The 25,981-nt window shown below is 38.7% G+C and overlaps 1 protein-coding gene across 3 annotated transcripts; it reads left to right on the forward strand.

Annotated features, from left to right (window-relative positions):
- WDR47 (WD repeat domain 47) lies at nucleotides 1–25,597 on the forward strand. Of its 3 annotated transcripts, none has more exons than XM_086617133.1 (15): nucleotides 1–33; nucleotides 6,611–6,777; nucleotides 7,091–7,174; nucleotides 7,726–7,810; nucleotides 9,441–10,243; nucleotides 12,253–12,382; nucleotides 15,020–15,198; nucleotides 15,318–15,572; nucleotides 16,255–16,330; nucleotides 17,554–17,711; nucleotides 21,036–21,205; nucleotides 22,115–22,285; nucleotides 22,667–22,798; nucleotides 23,534–23,752; nucleotides 24,455–25,597. In XM_086617133.1, the coding sequence occupies exons 2-15, from the start codon at nucleotides 6,620–6,622 to the stop codon at nucleotides 24,595–24,597; spliced, it is 2,763 nt and encodes a 920-aa protein (XP_086473259.1). In that variant the 5' UTR covers nucleotides 1–33; nucleotides 6,611–6,619; the 3' UTR covers nucleotides 24,598–25,597. The 3 variants fall into 3 exon arrangements, with proteins under 3 accessions (XP_086473259.1, XP_086473257.1, XP_086473258.1); XM_086617131.1 differs by having other exon boundaries at nucleotides 12,253–12,379; XM_086617132.1 differs by having other exon boundaries at nucleotides 12,256–12,379.
- The last annotated feature ends 384 nt before the right edge of the window (nucleotides 25,598–25,981 follow it).

Here is a 25,981-nt window from a genome sequence, read left to right on the forward strand (position 1 = left end):
GTGACGGCGCGAACGGGCCGCCGGGCCCCTCAGGTGAGTGCTGGCGGGCGGGACGGAGGGCAGGGGGCTGCGCCGCGGAGGGGCCGGGAGCGGCCCGGCGAGGAGCGGCTGGGGCGGGCGGACTGCGCGGGGCGGTGGGGCGGGGGCTGCGGCCGCTGCCCCGTGAGGTGGGCGCTGCCGTGGGGCCGCCTTGGCGAAGGGCCGCCTACCTCCGAGCGCCGTCCCTGGCGTGCGGACACGGCCGCGCTGCGCGGGGCCCGCCGCCGTCGCCGCTTCCCCCGCCGAGTGCAGCATCGCCGCGGCGGCGACGCCCGCCCGCCGCCGTCCCTTTGTTGTGGCGGCCGCGGGCCAGCCTGGCCGCGGCGGCCGGCGCGGTGCGAGCCGGGGCCCGGCCGGCGGCCCTGGGGCGGGCGAGGCGGCGGGCGCGGGGTGTGCCCCGTCCCGGGGCCGCTTCAGAGGAGCGTCGGCCCCTCTGCGGCCCTGTCTGCCGCGGGTGCTGGGCTGACATTGCCGAAACGCTCATTCGGGCTCGGCGCTGGGTACCTAAACAGTGCGGTGGTTTTGAGCCCTTGCACCGGCACAGGTGGATTTTGTCTGGCGTCGCGTGTGAAGGGAAAAGAGGAAAATTCGGAGCAAGTGGGGGTTTTCTAGTCCAAATGCATTCACCTTTAGTCTCTGTAACTTGTTGGGGTTTTTGTTGTTCTGCGTTCTGTTTCACTCTAGTATGGAAGCGTTGCATAATTTAATGTCACCTTTTTGGCATTCGTGATGGCGAGTGCTCCGAGGGAAGAGTGGGCATGTTGTAACAGGGATTGGCGAGTGCACAGAGCTCTGCCAGTCACCTCTAAAGTGTGGTGAGATAAGGATTACTGTGGCGGCTCTAAAGCAACAGCTGATCTAAGCAGGGTAAAAAAAAAATGGATTACCAGAGGGTAAGCCAGTGGAAAAATCTGTGTGAGGAAGAAGAGGCTGGTATGTAAGAGGGCATTTATTTATTGTGTATTGGAGTAGAAGAATATTTCAGTCACAGAGTTCAACTGTACAGAATTTGGTGAAGGTTTTCTATTAAGGCCTTAGTATGTTCAGTGTAGTTCATTTGAAATAATGAATCATGTGATCTCTTAGCGCAATTCACTTACACTTGTTTTACCCTATCTGTTGTGGAAATTAATTGTAATAAGAAAGTTGGCCTATAGACTCTTTTTTGTAAATTATTTTGATATAGAATAACTGGAAGATGATTGAGGACACATCAGAAACGGAGCCACTAGGTACTGACCGGGCCCCGCGTCCCCCATGGGGTCTGCGTAGGCGGAACTCCGGAGTGGCCTCTTGTCAGGCCCCAGAGTCGTGTGTAAGTGACTGTGGGATGGATTAGAAGGTGAAATAACTTTATGCAAAAAGCAGCTTTTTAAATATGTATGATTTCTTCACATTGGGTTTTTCTGTGACATAGCTCACCAAGATGCTGAGATAATGGGCGAGCATTGCAGCTGTCATTGTAGTCAGCGAACCAAGACTTCTAATTAGGCATCGCTCCTCCCTTTAAACGTCTCACCACTCTCTCAGTATGACACTTTAGGTTTGAACTCTAATATTTCTTTATTGTGTTTTTAAGTAGTTAGAGATTTTGTATTCTGTGCCCAGTTTTGTGGATGTATACTATTGGCAAGTGATCTATTTCGGATGATAAATAGCATAGGAATAACACTTTAGAATGTCACTATTGACTTGTTTTCAAGAGTATTAAACCTTTAACTTTCTATCATGTGAATGCATATGCATTTTAAATTTCTTCTAAGGGAGGTAACTTAAAGAGAAAGACTATTTAAAATTCACTTCTAGTTTATAAACATTTTCCTAAAATACTATATTTATATGCATAATTCTGTGTGTATATATTTAAAAAAAAACCCAAACAATTGTTTTCTGTGTTTGTAACACCATGAGAGAATTCTTGCTGTTGGCATGTTTTTAGAACATGAGTAAGAACAGAACAAGAGTGAAACCTCTCTGTGGAAGATTTAGGAGTAAGTAGTCTATGTTCCAAAGAGCTTGTTTAAAGGACATCTTGTCCCTTGAAGCTACAGAGAAAAGATGCGCCAGGTTTGTAGCAACAAGTTGTTTTTTTCCTTGATGTAGATTTATTCGGAAGAAAGCAAATTTCAATACAGAACTAGGGGAAGATGATAAGGGGGATTGAGCAAGAGAAAGGAGGACAGGTGTGGAAAAGTGCTGTTCTGAAAAGACTGGGTAGGATAATAAGATTGTAGCAAAAACCTGGTTGGTAGAAGACACCTGAAATATTAAGCTTTAATACTCATTTACTTTCATTTATACCTCAAGCTAATGCTGTGCTTCAATCATTCTTGAGTATTAGGGCTTGAGCTGATCAGATTGTGACGTTAGGTGCCATATGTGCTGGCAGAAAGCAATATAGTGGGGTCGTCCAAAGATGCAGCTTGAGCTCTAATCTTGAGTTTCCCTGCTGTTCTTTGCTTTTTAATTATTATTTTTTTTTAGTTGTACACATACCACTGAATGTCAGAAAAGCTGGTATGTTTCATGGAGGGTGATGTGTAAGCCTATGTATATTTGTAATTTTATGATAGTGTTACAGTGCTGCTTATTATTTTGGCAGCATAATGCTTATGAGAGAAGTCTGAGCTCAGCCTAAAAAAACATCAATTAAGTGAAAATCTTCTCTAGTAGGTTTACTGTTCTTTTCTAGCTATTTGTCCAAGGGGAGTGTTGCTCTGACAGCAAACAAACACTAAATATTTTCATAATATTGTTAATGTATGAGCTTATAGATGTACTTAAAATCTTCTTCAGAAGTTTAGTATGCAAGTTATGTTTGGATATTATATTACATTATATTTTTCTTAGCAAGATCCCAAAAATGTTGTTAGTAGTCCTATATCAAATATGGAGTTTGCGGATCATCTTTTATTGTAATTTATATGGGTAATATAAGTAAAGTAAATGAAGTTAAGTGTTAGAATTGGCAAAAGCTTTATGTTCAGGACAAACCTGTTCTTTTAAAACTGCAATGGAAAATGGACAAACCTGTTCTTGCAGATGCTAAATTATACTTAATGCAGTTGTACTCTTTAAGCAAAGTACTGAGTATTATGCTTGGTTTTCCATCAATAGAATATATAAATAATTATTTTTAAGACAATCTTGAAGCTATGTAGGATGGCTTCCTGTTTAGACATGAGTCCAGTAGATCCAGTTGAAAAGAAAGGTGGACTTGTTTTTCCTTTCCTTCAAAGGGAGTCTTAGTCTGAATTTTTCTAATAGTTTTCTGATGGAGAGTCTCAATATAGCTTTCTCCAGGTTTTACTTTGCCTTTTGACAAGGAAGTTAATTTAATTTATATAAAAAACACCAGTGCCATAAAGCATAATAAAATAGAAATGTAAATGCATTAGATGAGGTTGGGAATTAAGATGCTAATACTAAACTGCTGGTTAAATTTGTGTTAATTTTTTTTTTTCCTTCAGTGTATAAGGGTAGGGTTGATTTATTTTTTTTCTCTGGGACCAAAAATCCATATTCAGTTGCTAAAAGGGAAGTTGAAACAGTGCAAATATGTAAGGAAAAAGCATCTTTCTACAAGTTCTGGCTTTGGATTTGTATGTCTATCTGCTTTCTTTCCTGCAGCAAAGCTTTCTGCAAGCCAGATTTAAATTTTTTCCTTTGACTGTACTAGCTGAGAGTGGGCACGTGGCCTCTGGGTGTGTCTTACATGAGACCCATCAAAATACTTGGTGATTGGAGTCTTCTGTGACTAAAATGAGAATTAAACCCAGCCATTTTTAAAAAGAAGTTAGGCCATTTCATCTGGCAGAATCAAATCTCTCTTGGTCCAAAATAAATGATGCTATTACAATCGAATGCTTTCCTAGTCAAACGTTCTGGCAAAAACTTACTTGGAAAAAAAGATGGCATAAAACTGCGAGGAAGATGAAAAACTTGGGGATTTAGATGACGTAGAACAAAAACCCCTATTATGAAGACCTAATTTTTTGTATCCCTTCGGGTTCGTTAACATTGGTTTATGATGAACAGTGAGAATTTTCACTGAAATATTTGTCTCTTCCCCTCTTCTCTGGTACATAATTAATTTCTCGTTCATTCTTTGAGGGTCTTATTCAAACTCATTATACCTGTTCTTTGCTTTCTTCTTACCAGTGCATCTTTCCTAATATGGGGTAGATAACTAGCTGAGAGACTCCAGTTTTCCAAGGCCAAGGTATCTGGAGGCTGCATCGCCTCGTCAGCTTGTGTTTGGAGTTGCATTACCCACAGTTGGTTGTCTCTCAGCATCGTAGTTACTGCATTCCCACATAAGTAGATGGCTGTGTGAGGGAATAAAGTAGTATTTTTTTCCCCTTTTGAATTAAAAGGGGGAGCAGCTGGGGTAACTGTAACTTACTACTGTGGTCATCTCCTTTTATTCATTTTTCTGAACACATTCCACTGTCTCTCCTTGTTCCTGGGGATATCACCTCCTGCTGACAGTTTATCACTTATGCTGGCTTCTTCCCTGTTCTTTGGTGCGCTCTTAATGACTTTAAGTCAGGTTAAGACTTTGCTACTGCCGGAAAGCAAAGCTCCGTCAGTTCCTCATGTCCGTGTTAGTGCCCTTGTGTCCTCGGGGTGAATAAACGTTTAACCAGCGGCTGCATGGGGGGAGTGCTCTGGCTGACCCTATAGCTCCACTGCGGGTGCCGTGAAGTGGCTGGGGACCTGTGGCTGAGAGCAGAGCTGAGATGAGGGACCAGTCCCTTCTGCACTAGCAGGGACTTGAATTGCATTTTTCCTCATGTGAAATGGCGCTCTAGCTCTTTTTTTTTTTTTTTTAAGAGCTCCTGATCATAGAATCATAGAGTGGTTAGGGTTGGAAGGGACCTCAAAGATCATCTAGTTCCAGCCCCCCTACCATGGGTAGGGAAAACCTCCACTACACCAGGTTGCCCAAAGCCTCATCCAGCCTGGCCTTGAACACCTCCAGGGATGGGGCACCCACAACTTCTCTGGGCAACCTGTTCCAGTACCTCACCACCCTCAATGTAAAGAATTTCTTTCTTATATCTAACCTAAATCTGCCCTCTTTCAGTTTAAATCCATTGCCCCTTGTCCTATCACTACACGCCCTTGTAAAAAGTCCCTCTCCAGCTTTCCTGTAGGCCCCCTTTAGGTACTGGAAAGCTGCAATAAGATCACCCTGGAGCCTTCTCTTCTCCAGGCTGAACATCGCCAACTCTCTCAGCCTGTCTCCACAGCAGAGGTGCTCCAGCCCTCTGATCATCTTCGTGGCCCTCCTCTGGACTCGTTCCAGTAGCTCCATGTCCTCCTTGTGTTGGGGACTCCAGAGCTGAACACAGTATTCCAGGTGGGGTCTCACGAGAGTTGAGTAGAGGGGCCGATTCACCTCCCTCGACCTGCTGGCCACGCTCCTTTTGAATACAGCCCAGCATACGGTTGGCGTATACTGTTGATGAGGCAGTGCTACATGGCTTGACTGTGTTGTAGGGTTTCTCCCCACATCCCCAGGTAGTTTTCAGCAGATCAGCTTGGGGCCTACAGCTGCAAAGTGTTTTTAAGGTTAAAAAAAATTAAAAATGTAGACCAGCTTCTACTTTAAGTCGGACTTAAGGAACCATACAAGACTTAGCCAGAACCAGAATTTATTTTAGGTTTCCTGAGAGAAGTACATGCTACAACTTTCATGTCCTTCAAGGAGTTGTGCTGCAAAGGTGCTTGGGTGTCGTATCCATGAGAGCTTTAAACAAGCTGACTGCTGGTAGCCAGGGCCTTGGCCTGTCACTGCCTGGCTGCATCTTCCCACTTTTCCTTCCTGCTGTCTGGAGAGCTGGTTAGGCTGTTGAGCCACTTCAGCACATGAATGAGCTGGTGGAAGAGCTAACCCAATGGATGAAAGTGAGGAATGCTAAGGAAGGGCCAGGAACACGTGGCTGAAGGCATGGGACTGAATGGGACTCTCCTAGTCAGTGGTCAGACTGGTTTAGGTCACCTTGAGTTTGCAGCTTTAGATTCTTCATAAAATGCATAGACAGAAATCGGTGTCCTTATGAAGGAAGAATTAAAAGCCTTCACTTAGTCACCATATGCTACTTCAAAAATAGATGGGGGGAGGACTGCATTTTTAGTGTGCTGTGCTTTTTGTGTGTGTTTTGAAACATTATCTTTATACGTAAGATCTCTAGATAATGATATAGTAGCTGGTTTGGTTTTATGCTCTTTGAACTTCACTGTTTGCATTTCAGACAGGAAAATTTTGTGTGTTGCAGACTTGGTAACCACAATATTTTCACATTGCAGGAGGATTTGTTTATCTGGGCCCCTATATATGCATAGGACAGAAATAAAAAGATGTAGATGGATTCTTAGGTCTTATTTGTGGCTTCATAATCAATCTCTTAAAATCAGTTTCCTAATCTTGTCTGTGTAATTTTTGTAATGCTACAATATTTTATCCTGTAAAACTGTATTTAGTTTTTTAGTAGCCAACATTTGTTCACTAAGCATAAAGTAAGATATTGATCACAGCTGAAGTTCTGTCTCTTTTTCCTTTTAGGCTGCCATCATGACAGCTGAAGAAACAGTGAATGTGAAAGAAGCTGAAATAATTAAACTCATACTTGATTTTCTGAACTCAAGGAAACTTCACATCAGTATGCTGGCGCTTGAGAAAGAAAGTGGGGTCATTAATGGCCTGTTTTCAGATGACATGCTTTTTCTAAGGTAGGACTTCTTTCTGTGGTGCTTAAATACCACATACATGAAAACATACAGTTGGACTGTGATTCAGTGGGCAGCCCCGTGCCACTAAACAGGAGGTCTTATGGCCTTATCTTATTCTGCTTCTCCCTGGTCGCAATTCTGTGATCCAGCCCTTTGTCATATTCCAGCTCTGAAGTTAATGACGTCCTTCTTTGAGCCGCTTGAAGTAACTGCTGAGGCGTCATCAGCATAAGTTTAGAGTTAGGTTTTTTGTTTGTTTGTTTGTTCGTTCATTTGAACTTGGTTATTTTCCGGTGACTCTTTCTTTTGCTAGGCAATTGATTCTTGATGGTCAGTGGGATGAAGTTCTTCAATTTATTCAGCCTCTTGAGTGTATGGAAAAATTCGACAAGAAAAGGTAAAATAGAATGTATGTCAGAGTTCAGTTTTTTGAGTTGTGGAAAATACATGAAATTCTAAATATTGTGTTTGAAAGCAGTAGTTCTAAGTTTTTCACCTTAGCTTTTTTTTCTAACCTACATGCAGTTCCTGAAGTGTGTGCATGTGTTTTTTAACTTAAACTATAAAAAATATGTGCACACAGCTGTAATGAGTTTTTTGTTTGCTACACACTTTAGGAATATGGTGTATGTTGTACTATCTTTTTATAGTTGGTTGCTCTGTCATATTTCTGTTTAGGAAATGAGTATGATTGATGTACTTTTATTTTATTATTACCCTTCTAATGCTTTCAGAAATACTACATTAGAAGTAACAATTGAAAAAAAACATTTCTAGTTTAAGAAATAATTTTATGGTTATCAATTTGTTAAAATTTGAGATCAGAGTTCCTTGTCATTGTGATTTCTATGCTTAACTCAAAAATTAGCTGTAAAATACCCTGCTTGTTTCTAAAAGAATGTTCAGCTAGTGGATCAAGATGTGTGGTGTTTCACTTCTCACCTGCAGATTTCGTTACATTATAATGAAGCAGAAGTTCTTGGAAGCCTTATGTGTAAACAACGCAATGTCAGCGGAAGATGAGCCTCAGCATGTAAGAATTGTCTCTGTTTTGGGATTTTTTTTGTTATCAAGAAGTCTCTGGAGTTATTCTGCTTAAAGGCAAAGCAGAAGCTCCCAGCACTAAATACACACATTTTAGCTATTACCAAATGGTTTAATAAACAGTGGGGAAAATAATTGGTATCCTTTGGAAATGATGGTGGCTCCCAGATCTCAAATAGAATTGTAATATATAAGGGTTACTTGAAACTTAGCAGCATAGATCAGCGACTAAATGCTGTGTTTGTGGTCCTGATCCTGAGATTTACTTTATGCTAAAGTACAGGGCAGGCTCTTCTTTTTTTAAAATGCTCTGAAGCAAGCCTCAGAATCACAGAAATTTATAGTTGTAATAAGGACCAGGTGAAAGATTCTGGTTTGAATCAGTCTTAATTTCTGTTGCTTTTAGAGAAAAAGGACACAATTGTTTCTTTGGAGGGAGTAAGCGTGCACACAAAGGACTGATTCAGTTAAATGTGCAAACAGCAGGAGTTGTGAACTTAGATTTTTCTGTATGGGAAGAAACATTAACTCAATGTCTGACAAATAAGGTGTGCACGTTGTGAAATTAATTACAGTTTTTAATTTATGTTGCTCACACACAAATACTAAATTTCTAAACACAAAAATGTTATGATATTAAAAATTAAGAATGCCACTAGTTTTAAAACAATTTATTTTGTTTTCAAAACTGAATTGATTTTACTACTTTGTGCCGTTATGCATACATTGTACTATAGGGTTTTCTATTAACAGTGTAGAGAAAGCTAAAAGTAAGTCTTTATTTATAGCTGTAGAAGGAAGGTGTACTGTTCCTTTTATCACTCAATCTGTATACTGTTACTAGACAGCAGGAGAGAAAAAAATAATTCAGATTTATATCTTTTTTTTTTTGTTTTGAATGTTACCAAATGTGTTGGCGTGTTGTGGATCAAAGGCTGCTGTATTGAGCAGATGCTAGGCAACATGTAAATGGTTTTTTATTATTTACGTCTTTGTAACTGAAAATACAAAGTTACATGTATTTAACATGGTTGTTGGATTTTAGCTATCAGTGAGCTTTGTACTAAAGCCCTCTCTTCATTTGGAGGTCTTCTGAGAACTTTTTGAACTTTTTAAACATTTTTAATAGAAGAACAGAAAATCTCGCTGTAAAAGCCAACTCAAAGTTGCATATCACTAGAAACTAGAAAAATCTGCAAGCCTCTTATAACTTATGCCAATAGCTTTTCATAGATGTAAAAAAAAGGAAGAAAAATCAGTTGGCTTTGAGAAGTAACCTTCTGTACTACAATAGAATTGAAGTCGTTCAGCTACAGATATAAAATTCTAAGCCTGTCAGACCTGCAGTGACATGAAAAAGGTCCATAAATCTGTAGAAAATGGAGAGGAGGGATTGCAGAGAGTCAAAGCAACCAGGAATTTGGCTCTGTTGTAACTACATTTGCATCAGAAATTTCAGACTCTATATTGTATGCCATTTTAATTAAATATAAACGGTAATAGTAATAAAAGAGGGATAGTGAAGAAATTCTGCTGCTGCCTGTTTTTCTTTGACCAACTGTTTTATTGTAGCAACATATGTACTACAAACTCCTCTGCTGATGTTAATATTTCTATAGCTGGAGTTTACAATGCGAGAGGCTGTGCAGTGCCTACACGCGCTGGAAGAATATTGTCCCTCTAAGGAAGACTACAGTAAGCTGTGCTTGCTACTGACGCTGCCTCGCCTGACCAACCATGCGGAATTCAAGGACTGGAATCCCAGCACTGCACGGGTTCACTGCTTTGAGGAAGCCTGCGTCATGGTGGCAGAGTTTATTCCTGCCGACAGGAAACTGAGTGAGGCTGGCTTCAAAGCAAGCAGCAATCGTTTATTTCAGCTTGTGATGAAGGGATTGCTTTATGAATGTTGTGTGGAATTCTGTCAGAGTAAAGCAACAGGAGAAGAAATCACAGAAAGTGAAGTATTGCTGGGCATTGATCTCTTGTGTGGTAATGGGTGTGATGATTTGGACCTTAGCTTATTATCATGGCTGCAGAATCTGCCAGCTACTGTTTTTTCTTGTGCTTTTGAACAAAAGATGCTTAATATTCATGTCGATAAACTCCTCAAGCCTACAAAAGCTGCATATGCTGATCTTTTGACGCCTCTTATCAGCAAACTTTCTCCTTACCCGTCATCCCCAATGAGACGGCCTCAGTCAGCAGACGCTTACATGACCCGCTCCCTAAACCCTGCCTTAGACGGGTTGTCGTGTGGATTAACAAACCACGATAAGCGAGTCACAGACCTTGGGACCAAAACTTCTCCAATGTCGCACTCCTTTGCTAACTTCCATTACCCGGGAGTACAGAACCTCAGCCGAAGTCTCATGCTGGAGAATACTGAGTGTCACAGCATTTTTGAAGAGTCACCAGAGCGGTAAGTACAAGTGTGGCTTTATTTTTACCTTTGCTGATGTTGTGCTTTATCTTACTGGTTTCTTACCTGCACTGTAACTTTGATCATAGTTGTAACGTGAAATTTGATTAAATTCTGTTCTAATTAAAAGTCTGTATACAAGGGGTTTTCTTCCTTATAGTTCTTCGATCAAAGTAAACTTTCATATTTGGTCTTGCCTTATGGATTCAATCTGGACTTTCTTAAAGAAAGTTGAAATCCTAGCACAGAGCACAAATATGCTCTGATTATGTAATAGAGTCTAGCTAAGATTTATGTTCAGCGTTAGTGAAATCTTTAACTCCAGATAAATAAATGGAATCTGTGGAATAGCCGTAACTTTATCTTCTTTCCCCATCCCATTCTGTCCTCAAGTGTCTGTAAATTTTGATCCTGCCACTCTAAACGATTAAGTATACTTAAAAGATTTATATGAAAAAATAGCACTGATGAAGTCAGTGGAAATGAATACATACCATCATTGTAGCATTCCTCTGTCACTTCACAATAGTAGTTTGGCTTAAATACTTGCCGTTTTCCAAAGCAAATCTGAACAAGGTTGATGAATGTATTAGATTTTTTATATTTGACTTGGGGATAGTTGGGGAACGATAGCAGTGAATGCTATTAATAACTTGTTTCAGTGCAATGTAGGCTGCAAAACTGACTTCTCTCCTTCCTTAAGAACTAAAGCCTGTATCAAAACTTCGCGTTTTACCTTCAGGGAGAAAAGTCCTGGTAACTAGGAGAAACGGTACTTGTCAATTAAGAGCTTATTATCATGATTTTGCTTGGCCCTTATTTCGATCAGCAGTTCTGCCCCTATCTGAATGTTACATCCATACCTCTCTAGAGAGCAGCTTCCAGCTTTTTTGACTGTTGAAGAACCAGGAGGGTAACTAGCATCGCACTTGGATGCACTGACCAGCAGAGGACACTTTTAGAGCTGTGGTGTTCCATCCTGGGTGCAGTTGGTGACATTGTCTATTAGTTTTGCCTTACAGCAATATTCTCTATCGTGTGTTAAGATAAAGACCAGCTGTAACTAAACTCAGTAAAAAGGAAACAAACACCATCATACTGATGCCAGTTCACCAATAGTAATGGAAATTTTTTACACTGATGTATGTCTTAATACACTCTCTTCATGCTTGTCTTGAAATATTTTGTTTGATTCTAAGCGATCAACTTAAAATCTTCGGTTTTACCAGCTTCCTCACAACTGGAGTTTTTGTGGATAGCTTAAGCTTTACAGAAGTATCTCTTCAGTTCCATTTTTTAAAAAGTGACCAAACTAATGAATTGTGCATCCTCTAATTGTACTCATCTGTATGCACAAACCTTAACATTTGTGGGTGTAGTCCAGGGACCAATGTTAAAACTGGTTCTTGAAAGGTTTCTTGTTTCCTTTTTCACTTTTAGTATACTGGAATAATTCTGCACAAGTAGATTTACCTTGTGGGCTAAGTAAAGTGGTAAATTGCTGCAGTTTTTCTTTGTGTAGTCTTTTACATTTGATGTTAAGTGAAGTTGATGGATATTAACGTGTTTTTTCATTAATTAATACATCTCTTGAAGGTTAGAGTTAGGTTAAGGAGCCAGACCCATAGTTTTCAAGATGTTAGATTTTTCAGAAAAAATGTGACTTCAGATTGTCTGATTTAAATGGCAATATTTGCAAGGGTGGAAGCTGGGAAACTGAGCTTTATGTAAATCTGGTCCTTGCACATGACAGAAACACGGTATTTCTTTTATAAGTTGTACTCAGCAAGCAATTATTTGTCTTTTAGTCAGCTGAGTTACTTTTGTTATTCTACTCCAAAAGTTCAAAATAACTTTATCTAGTCACTAGGTGAGGAGGCCTTTGTTTACGTGTTTATCTGTGCCATCAGATTTTACTCTAGAATGTTATCTTTTCTCTGCTTCCCAGAGGATTTTCTACTCTTAATTTTTCTCAATTAAGTTTATCTTCTTTTCCATGTTGCTGCAAGAAGTGATACTCCTGTGGAGCCACAGCATCCCACCAGCAGTGAGACTTTGTGCCAGAGTTCAGTTCCAGAAAATGAATCAGTTAATGGAGCACAGAGTCAGGGATCAGCCAAACAAGAGAAAAATGAGGTAGTGGTGGTTTGTTTAAAAATAATGAGGCCCTTTGAGCTCTGTTCTGATCACTTCATAATGATTTGCCTTTGTGTTGAGAACTTCATGCATGACAATGGGTTGCTTTGAATCTTGTTTCTACTATTGAGAAAATACCATACTGCTTCTTGTTTAAGAAACTACTTTTTTTCCCTCCATTGTATAAAGTTCTACTGTTGTTTGAGTTGGTAATGCAGCTGATTAGTGTGCCTTCTCACATCAGGTGTTTCTAAACTGTTGTGTATATCTTAAAAAAAAAAAAAAAAAAAAAACACACAAAAAAAAACCAAAAAACCTTTGCAGTACTCAAAGCCAGCAATGTTAGATTAAACAATGCTGAAGAACCCTCTTAATGTTTTAGCAAGGAATTTGGCATTTAGCCTGCAATTTTTGGTGTTAACACCAGGTTTCCTAGGTCATCTTATATAATTTTCTGTCTAGAACACAGAAAATAAAATTGGGTAATTCCCTAGTATGTGTATCTTTGCTATTCAGAATCCAATAGCATAACCTTTTTTGCAGGTTTTAACCTCCATAACCATCTTTGAAGACTTGTGCCTTGGCTATACTTTTTTCCTTTTTTATCCTTAACAGCAATATGGAGAAAGTAAAATAATATTTCAGTAGGAAACAATGAAAACAGTTACCTATTTCTGTTCCTTTTCCACCGTTTTCAATATCTGTTTCTTAATTCAGTACTGATGAATAACATCGAGTATATGGTCTGTTTTGTTTGCAGACTCCAGTTTGATTTTTCTTAAGTAAACTTTGTCTTGTCTTATGACGCCTATATGGTACTGAAAGCCGGTCTAGTCTTGACAGGGCCCTGTTCTTGTTCTCTGGATACTTCAGTGAGGCAACAGGACCTATTGGAGGATTAACAAAGTCCTCCAAGCTTGAGGACTTCACTCCCCTCCAGGACTTTGCTGAGTAACTTCTCTGCTGCAACAGAGTTATATATGCACATTGGGAATAAAGGGAGGGAGGAAAGAGCTTAGCTGGATGTGTAACAGAGCAGGCTTTGAAAGGCAAAAAATGGACGCAAAATTTATAGGAGATGCTGAAGACAGGAGATGCTGTGCTATAGGTGAAGATGTTGGCCAGACTGTTATACACAAGTAGAAAAGAATGTAGTACCCAATCCGATTTCACCTTGGTTTGTTTTCCACATCCTAGTGGTACATGTGTATACCTGTGTGAGTAAGAAATTGATTTAAGTTTCTTTTCGTAGCTTTATTTTTGCATTATTCCTGCAGAGATTGAGTTAGGAGTTTACAGAATTGAGCATGTGGGCAGAATATTTTAGGTTTAGGTGTTAGTAATAATGATGCAGAATCCAAAGGATCACAGGATTGGATCCAATTGCAACAAACAAGTATCAGTCATGAAAAGAAGTATAGACCAGAATATACCTGTTGCTTAGAAAGATTATAACCCAGTGACTGGGGAATAGTTCAGATACGTGAAATACAGAGAGTTAATGCTTTCTAGACTTCTGAAGATAGCTGTGGAGTTCCTAAATTGCAAGTATTCATTGCGGGAAACCTAAGGTGGTAAACTTCTTAAAAATGCAACAGTGTTAGGGAATCCATTATGAACCAAAAAATTACTGTGTCAGAGAACATGAAATCATAACAAGTATTTTTTTTAGAAGAAATGCAAAGGCTCATAGTTATGAAGAAAGATCCTCTGCATGAATTGTCTGAAGTAATGCAGAGTTATCAGGATGTCCTTACACAACTTAAAATCACTAGATGACGAAGATGTCACTTTCAAAAACAGACAAACAGGAAAAAAAACACCAGGGCTTTTTTAATTTTACTATTGTTTTTTCCCACTGGTTGGTAAATATGTACTTAAGGGGTTTTTGTGTAGAAAATGCATGATACTTCAGTGTTGACATTTTAGCCTTAGTCTAAAATGCTTTTGGTTTTCTGTAGAGTGTTCTTGTTTGTTCATTTTTAACTTCTCAACTGTTTTTTGATAGTGACACAGAGGGAAAGCGAGGTTGGGGGAATGCAGAAGGCAATGAGTCTTGGGGAGCTGTGGAAGATAAACATAGTATGTAAAGGGGAAGAGACTATGAGAAAGGCAGCTCAAGTATTTGTGTTTGGTCCAGAAAGTAAGGAATTTTAAAGTTAGAACAAGGCACCAATTTCAAAAGTAAGATGTGACACTTGCATAGATCACTTCAAAGCTGGCTACTGGGAGAGGTAAATTGGCTCTGCAAACTGATTCCAGGGAGGTGTCAACATGACAGAAAACACTAAATCTTTAGTGAAAATATGATGTAGAATGTGGAATGTAGCTTATATTGTTTGCTGATTTTTATTTTCAGTTTCTGATCACCTACTTTTGAAGTTACGTAGGAAAGAAGAGTCTGCTTCTGAATTACGACAGAATTAATTCGATAGTGAATAGTGTAGGCTGGCAGTGATTTCCTTGTTTAATATATAAATTGTATTTGGTTTTAGGGACGAAAGAAAGCATTGCTCCTCAGAGGAGAATCTGTTGGCCTTTTGATACCTGTATTGAAATAACAAACCAGAAGTTGAATATTTAGGTTAAATACTGCAATTAGCTATTTAATTTTCATCTGTAATTCTCATTTCTTTTCAGCTTCGTGATTCAACAGAGCAGTTTCAGGAATATTATAGACAAAGACTACGTTACCAGCAGCACTTAGAACAGAAAGAGCAACAACGACAGTTGTACCAGCAAATGTTGTTGGAAGGAGGTGTAAATCAAGAAGATGGAGCTGACCAGCAACAGAATCTTACTGAACAGTTTCTTAACAGGTTTGGGGAGTTTTGTTGCTTCTTCTTCCACCCACTCCTATCCCTCCTCAAGTTCTCATAATAACCTATTTTGATCTTTTTTCTTTTTTTTTTTTTTGTCTGGGATGGTTTGTTATTAGATCTATCCAGAAGCTAGGAGAATTAAATATAGGTATGGACAGTCTTGGAAATGATGTACAAACACTTAGCCAGCAATGTAACGGGAGCAAAGGGAATGCATCTACCAATCCAGCAAGTAACTTTACATCACCACCTTCAGACGCTAGTCAGAGGATAACTGATAGCCAAAACATTAATACCAGCACTCCTCGAAAGCGTGGATCAGCCAGTCAGATACCCTTTCCTGAAGAGTCACCTGTACAGGGGAATCAAATGTAAGTTCGGGACTAGAAATACCCTTCTGTTATCACTGTGGGAGGAGCTGTTTGTATTTATTTTTAGCGATGAAATTAATTTGTCATTGAATAGGAGTATTTAGCTCATTATCAGTGTTCTTCTCTATATGTTTTTATAGGGATTATAAATTTTTTTTTTGATAGCACACATGACAAAGTGATTATTCGTTACGGCTTACATTTTATGTTTATTTTCAATTTCAGACTGTTTATTCCATCTTATATGTATAGTTCTTTATTTTGTGTTCTACTAACTTTCTGAAAGCTTTTTCATTAAATACAAACTAGATGGAAAAAGAGGCAGGGCAGAGTGGGAACTGGATTTCTTCGGTTAAATAAAGGTAGTGCTGACCTGAAAGCAACAACTGTTTTTGCATGTGTACATGTATATATGTGTATCCATGTGTGTGTTATGGAGTGAAAACAAATACTTTTATCTTGCATTCACTTGTTCAGTGCCTGAAGTTGCTGCAAAAACAGCAACCACTTGTAAAAATAGTAGTTTAATGATAAGGAATCAGACACGCATAACACTTCTCCACACAAATTATTTCTGAGAATGACTGAAACTGTAACTTTATTTAAAAAAAATACTTCCAAACAAATCTGTCACTTCTCTTGTTTTTTCTGTCTTGTGAATTTAAACTCTTCACCAAATCAGTGTACCAGAACATGCTGCTGCTCAGCCACAGTTGGAAGACTCTTCAGGGAATTTAACTAGGACAAGAGGTGATGAGGTGAGTTTTCTTATTGTCCTTTACAACTTGTGTTTTCACAAGATTCAGTATTTAATCCTGAGTGTGTGACATCCTCTTGTTAATAGATACTTAGAATGACTTTTGGTTGATACAGTACCTACAAAATCACAGAATCACTGAGATTGGAAGAGACGTCTGAAGATTGAGTACAAACCCACTGCTCAAAGAAAGGTCAATGAGTGCAGGTCCTTTGGAGCTGGGTCCAGTTGAGTTTTGAGTATCTCCAAGGATGGAGACTCCGCAACCTCTGTGGACAACCTGTTCACACTTCTGACCACCCTCATGGTGTTTTTAAAACAACAAAAAAGTTTTAAGTGGAATTTTCTGTATTTCAGTTTGTGTTCATTGACTCTTGTCCTTCACTGGATACCACTGATAAGAGTTTTGCTCAATCTTCTTTACTTCTCCTATCAGATGTTCATATACAATGATGAGATTTACACACACGCACCCTGAAGAGCCCTTCCGATCTCCAGGCCAGACAGTCCCAGCTGTCTCAGCCTCTCCTTCTACAACAGAGGTTCCAGTGGGATGTCTTTTACAGCCATTGTTTTTTGTTTTCCAGGTTGAAACTTTGTTGGACTCCAGTCAGTAGGGTCTGATTTCAGGGGAATAACTTTGCAATAAGTACATTCCAAAGTTTCTGCATCAATTAAATAAAAATTTTAGAAGAGTGGTGAAGTTGTGTGGAGGATGATGTAATAAAACTTGACATAGTTTAATGATAACTTTGTGTTATCTAAAGGGTGAAAAGCTGATTCTTATGTTTAGTGTTATATTTGTTTTATAAACTCTGGTTATGAGTTGGACTGTTTTCACTAAAAACGCAGCTCTGCTCCCCTTGCAAGTTTCACGCAGATCAGATGTGTTTACTCAGAAATAAACTGTAATATGGTGCTTTTGAGATGGGCTGTTCAGAAGAACAAAAGCTGTTGGAAGCCTGGAGGGAGAATGAGAAATGTTAATCTAATGTTAGCTGTATGAGTGAGTTGAAGAAAAGGACTTTTTGAAGTATGCTGTTCCTCGACCTGGAGTAGACATTCTCTCACAAACCTGTAATTTGAGTAGTTTAGCCTAGTGCTGCTGCTTATTAATACTTATAGGACAATAGTCTTACATTATTCAGCAAAACAATTACATCCACTTTTAAATGTCCCGTTTTATGCTGAAGAACCTAATTTGACTGTTGTCCTTCTACACAGGATGACAAATCAAAAAAGCAGTTCATTTGCATTAATACTCTAGAAGACACCCAAGCTGTCAGAGCTGTAGCCTTTCATCCCAGCGGGAGTTTGTATGCTGTTGGCTCCAACTCCAAAACTTTGAGGGTGTGTGCCTATCCAGAAGTAATTGACCCAAGGTAAGAAAGCTTGTATAATAATTTCTTTTTCTATAGCATAGCACTTCCTCCTCCTGTAGCTACTGATATCTGTACCTTTCATACCTTTATTTTGTTGTTGTAAATAGTGCAATGCTTTCCATAGACGCTTGAATTGTCAAACAAAAAAGAAGTGATCTACTGAAGAATTTGTATATTTGTGGGCTACTTTTTTGCTTTTTTCCATTTCCATTCATTTCCAAGATGTATTGCCACAGTACCACACCTTTCCTTACAAAAGCGTTATTTTTGTCTCAGCAGAAGGGCTTTTCTGTGGTTACTGTGATAGCTTCTGGTTTTGATATTCCAGCTTTAACAGTGGGAGAAAGCATGTGTCAGTTCCCAAGCCAGCACAAGTTGGGCTTCATGACAGGCAGTTTCTGGCAGGACAGACAGTAGAGGAAGCGGTATCTTCTTCAGCCTTTACAGCAAAATTTGCCAGAGCATGTCTGTTGGCCTGTTGTTACTACAAACATTGTTTTTCTGTTACTTTGGTTCCTTGGCAGGAAAAGTGCTATTTATTTAACTGGATGCACCTAGTCTTTGCTGTTTTCTTTGCACCCATTTTTTTAATAGGAGGGGAAAAAATATTTTTTCACCTGGAAATAAATATTGCCATCTCAATAACTGTCTCCTTGTCTCTGCTCCAGTTACATTTTCTTGGAGTAGGTGGGAAGTGCAGGCATCAAAAACTTCAGTTTCAGAAGGAGCTACAAGTATAAGTGACTTTATCTGAAACACCTTCTCAGTTTAGGACTCATGTTCAGGATTCCAAAGTGTTCAAAAAGTAATCTGATTATTTTTTCTTCTTTTCCTCCCTAAGTATCATCAGTAAGGTAGCCTTTGAAGTTTAATTCCAAAGTATTCATTGACAATGCCTGACACACAAGAAAAGGTCGATTTCGCTTATACCCGATGCAAGCCAGCTTGCCGGGCTTGAAGCCCCGACAACCTCCTCTTGGTTGGTAAACAGTGCAGAGTATTTTCAGTGGAATGGACACGTGTGTCCTTATTGACTAACTCTGCTCTCATGCAACTTATTGTAATTATTGGGAAAGGTTAGATTGATGCTGCAGCCTTAGTCTCTAGTTACGGTGCACAGTCAGATGTGACAAGGGACACGGTGCGTCTGAGTATGAAAGGAATACTGAGATTTCCTTAATTCTGAACTTGTGCTACTTCCTCTTACTGTTTTTTTCACTATGCATACAGTCTGCCAAGAACATTTCATCACGGGATTTACAAGTCAGCAGAGAGATTACATTATCTTAAAGATATTCTAATCTTTGTAACAACTCAAGTCTAGACATACATTCAAAATTTTAGTGTTTTTCAAATAGCTATAGTTGTGTAGAGTATCTGGTAAATAGCAGTTGTGTAATTGTACAAGTTTTGTTGTGGTTTTTTTTTTAAGTTCTTAAAACCATCCTTCAAACTATTATGATTGAGGACAGGTCAGTTTTCTGGTTTTGTTTCCCTTTCTCTAAAAGTATAGTAGTAGTGTGCTTTTTTTCACATGTTTGAGATTAAACACTGATAGATATATATTAGAATTCTGCAGATGTTGCTCAAATAATTACAGTGCTTCCACGGAGCTGATTGGCAGCATGTGGTCTCTGTGCTGGGCAGGTGCTCCCACATCCTGACAGTCAGTGATTCTCAGCTGCTGTCTCCACTTCTTAACAAATGTTGTGAATCCAAGCTCGTGATATAAAAGTGATACAAGGCATTAGGCCTCTTAGGAAGCTTTGTAGCATGTATTGAATGGTGATCCTGATTTAGGCTAATCTGTCATGGATTTCCTTTCTGGCAGCAGTATAAAATTAGGTTCCATGTAGATTTATTTTAGTTTTCCTAACTAAAGCCATATTTATCTCAAAAGTTTTTTAAACAGATGTAAATGTTTGTCTTCTGTTTCTCTCTGCCTCTTCTGTTCAAGTATTTATAGTATGACTGATAAATTTTTCAGTAGCAATTTATTTATTTTTAATTTCTGTTGTTGATGTTACTGAAGTGAATGTTGATGGATTTGGATAGAGCAGTACTTTATCTTAAGTGCTTGACTACTTCCTGCTGTGGGAACAGAGAAATAGCATTGTAGGAAGTTAATCAATTGAAATAGAGGAAATGTACATTAAGGGGACTGTTCCTTTTATTTCAGCCATGTGTAAAGCTGATCTGGTTTCAGAAATAAGAATGTATGGTTTGTTTAGATGCTGTGAAGATTCCTGCATTAACATACAATGATGAATGTGTGTTTCTTACACTGACTGCTGTATCGGATTTTCTAGTAGATGAGAAGCTTTGAGAGTCACTTTATTCAACAAATAATATCCAATGCACAGGTCATTATGATGGACATGTATGAGTCTTTTTCATTTGTATAGTTTTGTGTTATTTATTTAATGGCCAAAGAGGAGACAGTACTTGACTTAGGGCAGCGTTTTTGTGTCTTCCCAGCTGGGGTTAACAGAGAAGCATTTTTGTTGGTCCTTTTAACTACTTTAAGGGCTTGATGAGTCCCACTCATTCTGACAGCAAGGATGGTATAGACAACAACTTTTTGGATAGAACAGCAGGCTTCAATTTTTATTGTTACAGTACTGCTAGGTGCAAAACCAGCCTCAAACACAAGTATATGGAGCCCAGCCATATAGTTACGCTGTCATACCAAACATAACACCCAGTTAGGGATTGTGTCTGGTGGATGGGGAAACTAGAAGAGAAATACCTTCTTGCACACATACAGAGTCTGCTTTCTTCTTTCAGGAATCTGTATTTTCCAACCTGCAGCCTGATAGTTTAGTCCCAGACCCAGCCTTTGGCTGTGCAAGCTGCACTGGGCACTACCATAGATAGCGTGCGCCCTGTGAGCGCCCTTGGCCTACTGTTGCTTAACTGAACTCAAGCACGTTCAAAAGTGGCCACAGGATCACGATGTTGAGGTATACAGGATGTAGAGAAAAATCCAGCCAATTTAAGACTCTGAGGATAAGATTTCATTGCTTCTACCTACTAATTACTATATTTTATCTGTATCAACCCTTTTATAGATGAAGAAACTTAAGTTCTTTTTGCATATCTTATCAGAAGTACAATAGGAATGTGAGGGAAAAACTGAGAAAATGTGTTGGAGAAGATTCTTTTGTTTTGTCTTAGATCACATGTATATGTTTCCATGCAAACAGTCACATGTATTTCATGCTACCTAAAATAATACAAAAACATTATTTTCATTTTAGAATACATTATTTTCCTGTGAATAAAAGGAAATTGGATATTTTTCTTTTTTTTTTTTTTTTCCAGTGCTTATAATACTCCTAAACAACCTGTCGTTCGCTTCAAAAGGAACAAGCATCATAAAGGATCAATCTACTGTGTAGCCTGGAGTCCCTGTGGGCAGCTGTTAGCTACTGGTTCTAATGATAAATATGTGAAAGTACTGCCTTTTAATGCAGAAACTTGTAATGCAACAGGTAATGTGCATGTGTATTTAGTTTAAAGAGTTTATTTTCAAATATTTGTCCAATGTTTGACAAAATCATTCAAATTACATTGCTTACGTAGTTAATAGGTTTCGTTGTTTTTATTCTAATACTTCGGTTAACTTAGTTGCTGTTCCCTTTCACCATCCCTGTAGTTTCTGTCCTGCAAAGAGCTATTGAGGGGCTGGGGATTATCTTTTGGGTTTAGTTTGGTTTTTTGTTTGATTGCATTTTGGTTTTGTTTTGGAAGACTGTCTGGTATTGTTCTGTCTTCTGGTAAATCTTTTTCACATAGGGTAAAACAACCAGATGTTCTTACCCAGCTCTAGTTCTTGACTGTCAGTAGGAATTTATTTCCCCTTCCAGTTTCCCTTTTTCTTGCCTAGTTGTGTCATCATCTGAAAGTCTAAGGTTTCTCTCCTAGCAAATGTTACTTTCCATGCCCAACCCTCCTAGCCAATACACTGAACATGGCTCTTATCTTTTCTGTTTTGAACTTAGGCTATCTTGTCCTATGTGGTTCAGTGTTCTCAATGATCCCTCCTGGCAGAGAAAAACTTTTTAGTTTACCATAGTTTAAAAAAAGAAATAAACGTACTCTGTAAACCTTGGCTGGAATTGGCTGTGGAGATGGTCCATGTACCTTTTGCAAAGCTTTAGGAACTGTAGGAATCTCAAGCAACATTCAATAAAAACAAGATTCTTAGAGATTTTATTTGAACTCTGGTAACTGAAATGGAGTATTCTATGGAAGTGCACAACAGTGTTTATACTCGGTAGTATACCCACCCTTGCCTAAAATATTCTGCGTTATCAGTGTAGCTGCTTTGAAGATTGCAGTGCTAATGGTGATAAACAAAGTATGTCTCATTTTGTTCATGGATTTTTAAACTTTTTTAGGACCAGATTTGGAGTTCAGCATGCATGATGGGACAATCAGAGACCTTGCTTTTATGGAAGGCCCAGAAAGCGGTGGTGCTATTTTAATAAGTGCTGGAGCAGGGGACTGTAACATTTACACAACGGATTGTCAGCGAGGACAAGGCCTGCATGCTCTGAGTGGTCACACTGGTATGTGTGTTGTCGCTTCTCTTGCACTGAACTCCGTATTATATTGTAATAAACTTGTTGGTTGGGGTTTTTTTTAATGTCTTTGTGTTTTTTCTTTCTAGCAAGACTTTTTTTCTCTCCAAATAGCTCTTGAGGTATTGGAGACAGGGGTAGCTGTTTTTAAATACGTTGGCTGTTAAGTTAGCGGAGAGAGCGCATGCGTCATTCCAGAGAGGATAAAAAGCTGGGTAATGCCTTATGCTGCTGTTGTTCTAGATCATGCAACGTGCAGGTTTTCCATAGACTGTTAAATCTATGAATGCAAAAGTATAATCAGAACTGTAATATTTAATTATTTGATTAATGATATTTAATCAAATAAAGAGGTCCTCTTGTTCACAGGTCATATTTTAGCACTTTATACCTGGAGTGGGTGGATGATTGCGTCTGGATCCCAAGACAAGACTGTAAGATTCTGGGATCTAAGAGTGCCAAGCTGTGTTCGTGTTGTGGGAACAACGTTTCATGGAACAGGTGAGACTTGCTATCGTGCTTCTGATCGTTCTTGCATAAAAATATGTTTTGAAGATGTTTAAGTAGTGTAGAGTGCATGTAAGGGGTTTTTGCATCACAGAATGGAGGCTTGGCTTTAGAAGAAAGAAGTTGTGAGGACATCTTTACCTGTGTGGTTTTGTTTGGTGTTTTTTTTGAAGTAACGTTTCCTTTCAAAAGTTGGCTAGTGTTTTGCCTTTCAAACAGACATTTCCAAGTACATTAAAATAAAACAAGACGCAAGATAACGGTTTCAGAATCAAAGGAAAGAGTGGGAAGGAGCAGCCATTTTTGCAAGTTATCAACATACTCTATAGAAATCTGCAAAAGGATTCTTAAGAACCACTTGGGTTCAGATTTGTTTCTTGAAACCTGGGGGATCTATAAATTAGAATTGAGGGGGAGGGAATTCCTTGCATTATTATTTTATTAAGAATGACTTTCTTTCCTGTGATGAAACAGATACTCTCTTGTGCAGCTTTAATAGTGGGTTTGCTGCCATTCCAGTGTGACCTATGGCTTCATAGCTGAAGTGCTAGAACATAAAAATTTACTTATTTTTAAGATTACAGTAGCTAGATATGTTCACCTTAAATTTAAGGCCAGCATTTGGTATTCTTATACAATGTATAGTCCTTTTTTTAAAAAAAAAAAGTTGTGTCTTTGCACAGATGTACAAAAATATAATCTGTTCGGTTTTGGTTTTTCCTCCTGTAGGAAGCGCTGTAGCCTCAGTAGCTGTTGATCCTAGTGGTCGTCTCCTGGCTACAGGACAAGAGGACTCTAGCTGTATGTTGTACGATATTCGAGGAGGACGGATGGTGCAGAGCTATCATCCTCATTCCAGCGATGTTCGTTCTGTTCGCTTCTCTCCAGGGGCTCACTACTTGCTCACAGGATCGTATGATATGAAAATAAAGGTGACAGACTTGCAAGGTAACATACTACAAGGATACTAGATGGATTTTCAGTTTGGTGCTTTTAATATTGAAGCTGTAAGAGAACTTGGTTCGAAGATCAGGTTTCAGTTTAAAAGGGGGGAAAAAATAGAGCTTTGAAGGGTTTGTGTTGTATATAAATGTGATTGTCTGTCCACAATGTTCTGTTGCTAAAAATGTAGGCTATGAATTAAATCTTGTTGGGGGGTCAGTGTCTGATTATGATAGAAGAGCTAATTAACACTGTTGCCTGATGAGATGGCCATTGCTTTCAGGCAGCGTTCATAAAATTGTCCCTTTTAAAAAAAAAAAAAAGAAAAAAGTATAATAATAGTGATGCTTATTTTTATTGGGAAGAGTTAAGAAGAGAAAAGATACCAGTATATGCAATCAACTTGATTTTGTTGGACTGTTAAACTTTAATCACATTGTTTAAAAACTGTGAATACCTGTATTGTAAAGTTTTATTGTGTCCAGTAACACCTAAAATCCAAAACACTGGGGCCTTGCCTTATACTGTGTGTGTGTGAGAGGTGTGGGAGGGTTAAGTGTGCTTAATAAGGTGAAATACATATGTAAGCTTTACTAAACAAGCAGGGGGAGAAGAAAATGAAACGCACAAAAAAACCCACCCCCAAAACCTGAAAAACTGGGATATAAATTCATGAAATGACGAATGATTTCTGTTCTTCTGCCATAGGGGACCTCACAAAGCAGCTTCCTCTTATGGTGGTAGGAGAGCACAAGGACAAAGTTATTCAGTGCAGATGGCATACACAAGATCTTTCCTTCTTGTCATCTTCTGCGGACAGAACTGTAACCCTTTGGACCTACAATGGCTAGAGTGCAAACAAAGGCAACCTATGCAGCTAAAGCACAGAGACCTGAGACGACAGAACTGTAAAAGCAAAGTAATAATAATTAGGCATTGAGAGAGCAGCAGTTGAGCAGGAGAGTGTCTTATCCAGAGGAGGGGCACTTGTCACAGATTTTTCTGGTTTCTAGGAGGTCTTGGTGTTTCTAGTATATTCTTTTGCAGTGCTTTCAGTCTTCCATGTGAACTCATGCTGCTGTGACCTATTGTAGTCTTGTTGCCAAAGTCTATGAGGAGAACTCTTATGTTGTTGATGTGCACTCGAAGTAACATGAATGATGTGTTTACAGTTTGGTATTAATTGCATTCCTTGGTCTTTGCCTCAATGAGAATTTTATATAGAAACTTACGTTGAACACCACTTGTAATCAAGTCTATATGTAACTAGTTCCACATACACACATAAGATAAATTACTTCCACTGTTTTTTCAGATTTATTATATTCATCACTTCTCAACAAGAGGTCAAACTTTCTAACATCTCCACAATTTCAACTTTTTTAGTAATAAATTCTGAACTTTAAAGGTGACTAGGCAGTAACCACATCTTGATTATGGTCCATTATATAGTGTGGGTTTATTTCTTTCTTTTCATCTAAACTGGGGGAAAATGTTGCTGTTTTTACAATGTGACATTGTTTTGAACAAGCTAACATGTTGGAGGAGGAAAAAAGTAAAATAATTATTTCTTTTTTTTTCTGTAGAAACATAATAATATTTTACTTTTCGAATGCAACAGAATACCTCTGTGTATAATGTACTGTAGAAAAGAGTGGATTGGCAGCAGTTGTCACAGTGAGCTTAATGGCTATCAGTTTTTTCAAGTAAAAGGGATACCATTAATGCTATAATAGAAACCAGCATGGCTTAAAATGCTATGTCTGCATGATAATTTAAGAATTAAATTGTTTAAATTCCCTGTTCAGAAGCTTATCTGAATTTTATTTCTTGCACTGTTTATGTATGGGAAATTGCAGTTTTATTTCTACAAAACTTTAGATTCTAATGTTTATGTATTGTTATATTTTCATATTGTACAGTTCCTTTTACTTTTTAAAATATAAACCTTAGGTTATTTATTTATTTGAACTGCAGTTAAGTTTTGAATTCTCTTGGTTACTAAATTATATGTGCACCGTAGCAAGCATTTTTAACTATCGTATAAAAGTGGAAAGGTAACTATAGAAGTGTGTCTGTGCTATAATCTTAATAAAGACCTCCAACACCTGCAGCCGTCTCAGCTGTTGTTTTGTGTTCTCATCTATAATTCCTCAATGCAGCTCTCAAACTGTATGCTGAAATCTGTTGTATGCCTGGAATTATTAAAGACTTTAGATCTTTGCTGCCCTTTCC

Source organism: Tauraco erythrolophus, chromosome 10 (assembly GCF_009769465.1).
Source record: "Tauraco erythrolophus isolate bTauEry1 chromosome 10, bTauEry1.pri, whole genome shotgun sequence".
Lineage (NCBI taxonomy): Eukaryota > Metazoa > Chordata > Aves > Musophagiformes > Musophagidae > Tauraco > Tauraco erythrolophus.

What these genes read in the sequence shown, in the direction of transcription:
- WDR47 (XM_086617133.1), top strand. Translation starts at nt 6,620, where the DNA reads ATGACAGCTGAAGAAACAGTGAATGTGAAAGAAGCTGAAATAATTAAA. An exon ending in CGGAAGATGAGCCTCAGCAT is followed by an intron (nt 7,811 to 9,440) that starts GTAAGAATTGTC and finishes ATATTTCTATAG; the next exon opens with CTGGAGTTTACAATGCGAGA. An exon ending in TTTGAAGAGTCACCAGAGCG is followed by an intron (nt 10,244 to 12,252) that starts GTAAGTACAAGT and finishes TGTTGCTGCAAG; the next exon opens with AAGTGATACTCCTGTGGAGC.